The 6284-nt window shown below is 44.3% G+C and overlaps 1 protein-coding gene across 3 annotated transcripts; it reads left to right on the top strand.

The window, feature by feature from the left end:
- Positions 1-1991: 1991 nt before the first annotated feature.
- sepsecs (Sep (O-phosphoserine) tRNA:Sec (selenocysteine) tRNA synthase) lies at positions 1992-6153 on the top strand. 3 transcript variants are annotated; one of them, XM_077544571.1, is made up of 12 exons: positions 1992-2062; positions 2756-2871; positions 2942-3096; positions 3177-3295; positions 3424-3582; positions 3644-3797; positions 3958-4060; positions 4134-4263; positions 4573-4664; positions 4993-5086; positions 5172-5262; positions 5390-6153. In XM_077544571.1, the coding sequence occupies exons 2-12, from the start codon at positions 2758-2760 to the stop codon at positions 5613-5615; spliced, it is 1437 nt and encodes a 478-aa protein (XP_077400697.1). In that variant the 5' UTR covers positions 1992-2062; positions 2756-2757; the 3' UTR covers positions 5616-6153. The 3 variants fall into 3 exon arrangements, with proteins under 3 accessions (XP_077400697.1, XP_077400696.1, XP_077400695.1); XM_077544570.1 differs by having other exon boundaries at positions 3369-3578; XM_077544569.1 differs by having other exon boundaries at positions 3360-3578.
- The last annotated feature ends 131 nt before the right edge of the window (positions 6154-6284 follow it).

Raw genomic sequence — 6284 nt, 5'->3', positions numbered from 1 at the left:
AAACAAGCCAGAAAACTGCTAAATGTGACGATGTATTTAATTGTGAAACCTTGATATAGTTTTGGTAAATGAGGAGTTTTGAAAAAAAATTAAAAGTTAAGGAAGGGTTACTGCATTTAATCTTGAAAAATATACTAAAGACTGAAACAAAAACATTGAAGCCCTGCATCAATTTTTAACTGGACCAGAAGGATAAAGAAAAGCTAATTGTTTTTCTGTAAAGTCTATTTCCATAGCCACGCTTAGGAGGTCATTAAAAACAAATGCAAACACATTCTCCATACAAAATATGAAGGTCAACTTGTTTGACCTTTGTATTGCATGAGTCACTGCTCGAATGTGAGATGTTTGTCTGGGGAGTTTTCCTCTCGTTTTATGGCACGGCAACTCATTCACACCTTGATTTGCCAGCGATTAGTCAGCACTGCACGATCTCGGGGGCAAAGTTAGCAGCACACGGGCCCAGTCGGTCGGCTATTAGGTCGACTTTGCTCGTTCGCTGTCACGGGGCGTGCTTGGGTTTGACTCAGCAGAAAACGTCACATGGGGGGGCTACAGCGCGCAAGGGTGTATAGTCGACGGACCAGTCATTGTTTTATTTGGAGGGGGCGGCGAGGTGGTTAATGAAAATGAGGGCCTCAGCAGATTTGGACTGACTCACGAGTCATTGCTGCACATGTGTGTGTTATTCAGCTGGATTGTCAGTGGTACAGAAGAGTGTGTAACCCCCCTAAAAATATATTTAAAAAAAAAAAGCCAACAAGAACCCAGACCTAAATCCAGCTAAAAATGAGGCAGTAGGTCACAAGATATGATGACATGTGTAGTGACATGTGGCATTCACTCATTTCTCATGTTGGCATGACTTTTAAAATGACAAAACAACAGCAAAAAAAAAAAAGACCTGTGAAATTCTGCTTAATCTGGGAGTGGCAACGTCGACACCTTGGGAAGTGAGTCATCAATGTTAGAAGATTCAAGAATGTGATTTTGTTTTTATGTAAAGGACGGCATTCCAGTCCGTCCACTTGCATCTGTGTAGCTGCCACCGCTCTTAAATTGTCATTCAAAAATTATGTCCGACTAAATAAATACACTGTGACTCAATTCAAGCAGTTTTCTCTTCATTTACAGCAGAAGCCTGTCCTGCATAGTCCTCACTTTTTGGTCTAGACACTTTTTGAATCATTGTGTGATTCATAACCAGATCTCGTCAGCATATAAGATTGGGTGGAAATACCCCACTCACAACGCCGCTGTGACGATCAAGGTTGGATGATTACAATCAGACTTTTGGTCCGTCGAGCGGCTTTGTAATGCACACAAATGGGGGCGGTGACGAGTTGATATGGTCAAAGCGTCAAACTTCCTTGCGCGCCTCTTGGAGACTCATTTTGAGGCAGGAGAACGACGGTGGCTCGCAGGAACCAATCATCGCAACAGGTAAACTATCATTAATGATGTTTTTCCCTCACGTTATTTTATAATTTGCGTGGCAGTATAATTTATTTGTGCACAGCCTCTCCTGGATGAGCAAGTGGAACACTGGGATCCCGAATATTGGAAATATTGGGAAGTGGGGCCAGGAAGGAAGGCAAGATGTTGGCGTAGCTGTTGTGTTAGAAAACCTGCTATGCCAACAAATTGCCGTCTTTCTCATCCCGAATCAGCAAAGCAGCCTATGGAACGCTGGGCAATTTTGTCGATTTGTCATCATTGTGGTTTTTGTTGCTCTTTTGGGTATTCTAATTGTGTGTATCACCTCAAATAAATTGCTTTTCAAAGGAGTAAAGTGACTTTTCTGTGATTTTTTTTTTTTACAGTACTGTACAGCGCACTACCTATACACACTGGAATATGAGGAATCGTGTGATATTATCGAGTTCCAAAGGACGTATTATCAATTTTTAATTTTCCAATTGAATTAAATATTTCTATTAAAAGTCAAATGACGTAAAATTCTACGCTGGCCCTTTAAGCGGTGACTAAAAGCGCCTCACGTGACTGCTGATCACATGACCAGCCACTTCCGCGTTTGCTTCGGCGACTGGACCGCATCGAGGTGATCGAATGAATTATTATCACATTTAATCTCACCTCTACGAGGATTAAGCATGAAGTTATTTGTCAATTTTAAAAAGTTATATTTTGGCTAGATTGTGCGTTTATAAACATAAAAAATGTTAAGGATCGAGACGTAAATGCATATATATTGTGTGGCAGGACAGAAAAGACAAGAGCTTTTAAATTAATCAGTAAAATTATGGTCCTGCACCTGAAAGTCCAAGTCATATTGTCAATGAAAAGTTAGTGTTACTGTATTTGTGAAGGCAGGCACATCTTTCTTTTTCTCCCTTGTGGGTTTGAGATGTCCTGTTATGCTGGCAGTCTTTTAATGCGCCTCATGAACAATCAAAGTGAAACTAAAAGTAAAAATACAAAACTGTTTAAACATGTATTTAAGTCAGTGGTGTGCAAACTCGGTTCTTGAGGGCCGGAGTCCTGCAGGTTTTAGATGTTTCTCTTTTCCAACACACCTGGAACTCATCAGCAAGCTCTGCATGAGCCTGATAACGATCCTGACTATGTCCGATTTTAGCATTCGCAAAATTTAAAAAATGTGCTTTAATAAAAAATATATATATTTTGCTTTTAAAGCGCTCTGCTGCCATCTTGTGGCATCAATTACAAATTCATTTTTTAGGGTATCAAATTACAATGTATTTTACGTTAACACGCAACATGTATTGAATAGAAATGAACAGTGAAAACTTCACACTGTGCGAGAAGATGGTGTCGGCGTCGTACGTCCGACAGGCAAGTGAAGCTCGTCGCGGCCACGAGCAGCTCATCAGGCAACTACTGGAGCAGGTAAGGTCGTCGTATGCGATCCCCGCATCATCTCACCTGGTCTCATCTCACGCCTTTTGTTCATTTGCAGGGGAAGTGTCCGGAGGATGGATGGAGCGAGGGCACCGTCGAGCTCTTCTTGAATGAGCTGGCCGTCATGGACAGCAACAACTTCCTGGGTAACTGCGGCGTGGGTGAGCGGGAAGGCCGCGTGGCGTCCAACATGGTGGCCAGACGACATTACAGGTCCCTTCAGATGACGTTACGCTACTGGCAAACATTCTTTCAGGGAGCTGAAGCATAACAGGTTGTTTTTTAACACACAGGTTGATCCATGGCATTGGTCGCTCAGGTGACATCGCGGCCGTTCAGCCAAAAGCTGCCGGGTCCAGTCTGCTCAATAAGCTGACCAACTTGCTGGTGCTGGACATTTTAAAGATGGCAGGTGTGTGATGCTAAGTGGACGCAACATTAGGTACACATGCACCCAATTTGTGTCAACTTATTAGATTCTGCAGGGGATTTAATTGATGATCAAATTGAATCGGCCGCCGCCTGTCTTACGGCCGACAGGCGTGAGGAGCGTGAAGAGCTGCTTCGTAGTTCCAATGGCGACCGGCATGAGCTTGACTCTGTGCTTTCTGACCCTGCGCCAACGCCGACCGAAGGCCCGCTACATCATCTGGCCGCGCATCGACCAGAAGTCGTGCTTCAAGGCCATGATCACAGCAGGTGAGCTCGCTCACCATGAGACCTCGGCCACCTGCGTCAGCTCAAACCTCATCGCTGGCAGGTTTCGTGCCCATCGTGGTGGAGAACGTCCTGGAGGGTGACGAGTTGCGGACGGACGTGGACGCGGTGGAGCTTAAAATCTGCGAAGTGGGAGCCGAGAGCGTCCTGTGCGTCCATTCCACGACGTCGTGCTTTTCGCCACGAGTACCCGACAGGTAAGCTGAGCACTTCACTCAATCTCAATAGAATGGAAAGTCTTCGTTGTCATTATATGATGCCGATGCAACTCAAGTTTGGGTTTCGAAAATCAAAACTGTATGAGTTGCTTTCTTGTGGAAATGTTCTTATGTGTTCCATCCTTGTTAATGTTGGCAGGCTGGAGGAGCTGGCCACCCTGTGTGACAAATACGACATCCCCCACATAGTCAACAACGCGTATGGCGTGCAGTCATCAAAATGCATGCACCTCATCCAGCAAGTACGTACGATGTCTGTCACGCATATAAGCACCGTGTGTATATTCATATTTGTTTTTTGGGATTATTCGCCAGGGGGCGCGTGTCGGACGAATCGACGCCTTTGTCCAAAGCTTGGACAAGAACTTCATGGTTCCTGTTGGGGGCGCCGTAATCGCCGGTTTTGACGAAGCCTTTGTACAGGAGATTAGCAAGACGTACCCAGGTTGAGTGAACTCATTTTCACACAATTAGGTGTTAATGTAACACTGATAATGTGTTATTATGAATACCACTTGATTTCTAGGCACGACATGCCTGCTGCAAACAGGCAAGGATTGCCTAGAAAGCCAGTGTGGTTTATAATGTCCTCAATGAGCAGTATATCCATCTGTTTGCCTTCTACTGCCCTCAGGTGGCCAAGGCGGGCACGGCAGAAGGATCCACATTTAATTGATGCAGTGTCATAAAAAAAACATCACTCTTTTTAATTGTGTTTAATGATGACATTACTGTCTGTTTGTATGTAAAACAGGCCGAGCATCTGCATCTCCTTCCCTCGATCTCCTCATCACGCTCCTCACGCTGGGGGCCAACGGCTATAAGAAGCTTCTATCAGACAGGAAGGTGAGATGGAAAGAAGAAGAAGAAAAAAAAACAATCATGTTTCTTCTCATAAACTCTGAATCTGAATCCCGAAAGTGTGATCGATGGATTATAAAGAGGAAATTTCCCTCCGGTCACCCGATGCCATCAAGGCTCATTAGTGCTGCCTCTTGCCCCGAATTGTACATAAATAATGAGGAGGACTCCCCTTGTGGTTTTGATGGCATCGCCTCTCGGATGAGAGGCTCTCAAAAATCCATTGAGGTTGATTTTTTCAAAGGGTTGCTCACGGGAAAAATTGCTTCATAAGCAATAAAGGGATTTTTGTACGGTGTGTGTTTCTTTGCAGGAGATTTACGCATTCCTGGCCGAGGAACTGAAGAAACTGGCTTCGGCACACGGGGAGCGATTGCTTCACACCCCCCATAACCCCATTTCACTCGGTGAGCTCGCCACCGCCGGCCTTCCGACCGCGCTTCACCTGCTATCAAATACTCACATTGTGTTTTTGTTCCCTTGGTGCGGCAGCCATGTCCCTGGACGGGCTGCAGGCCGGCTGCGACCAGGCGCCGACTCAGCTGGGCGCCATGCTGTTCACTCGCCAAGTTTCAGGAGCCAGGTGTGTACCATCAACACCGTTTGTCGCGGGGGTAATTGGGGGCACAAAACAATCTGCAAGAAAGTGGATGGGGTTCCACCTGATGAAAAAATTGCTCATGTAATAATTAGCGTGTGGCTGTTTGCAGGGTGGTACCGCTGGGCAAGGAGCAGAGCATCAGCGGACACACCTTTCGAGGGTTCATGTCGCACACTGAGTCCTACCCGTGCCCGTACCTCAACGCGGCGGCCGCCGTGGGCATCTGCCGCGACGACGTGATGCTGTGCATCAAAAGGCTGGACAAGTGTCTGAAGACGCTGCGCAAGGAGGCAAATCAAAGTAGTTCTCAGCTACAGTCGCTAAAATCAAGTTGAATCAAAATCTCAGCCAATTTGACTACATATGCTGCAAAATCATGGTAAAAAAAAGGATGGTGTATGATGTTCATTCTTACTATTAAAATTTCTATACATGAAAATAAATGTCTTGTAAATTTCACACACCACAGAGAAGACTCAGAAGACTGTTAGCAACTCTGCCAAGTATGAATTATTTTTTTGGTGCATATTCATATTTATTAGACTCTGCCAAGTATGAATGCTTTTTTTGCATATTCATATATTAGACTAATAAATGAATATATATATATATATATATATTATCTCTGGATTCACTTTACAGAGTCTCTAAATAATTTGATTAATCCTAGTCAAACTCATAGTCATGGTTGTAGTACCTTAATAACATTGGGCCTAAAATAGATCTTTGTGGAACTCCGTGGGTATCGTGCTTTGTTTTCACAACTATTTACTCTGTCCAGGAATGCAAGTAATTATTTGGCATCTTCGTCATGTCAATATTCGCTATTTAGTTTTTTTCCTGCCATTAAAAGCCACGCATTTGTTAAATGTGCTCTTGTGTTTGGATTCTCCTGCTACAACACAGTCGGCATCTTTTGCAGAAATGTGTTTTTATTTTTAGCAAGGTTTACTTAATAAATACTAGACATGACTGCATGGGGGCGTCGTCCACTATGCTGCAGT

Source organism: Vanacampus margaritifer, chromosome 15 (genome assembly GCF_051991255.1).
Source record: "Vanacampus margaritifer isolate UIUO_Vmar chromosome 15, RoL_Vmar_1.0, whole genome shotgun sequence".
NCBI lineage: Eukaryota > Metazoa > Chordata > Actinopteri > Syngnathiformes > Syngnathidae > Vanacampus > Vanacampus margaritifer.
Note: the sequence above shows the minus strand (reverse complement) of the source record. Positions and strands in the feature narration are given on the sequence as shown.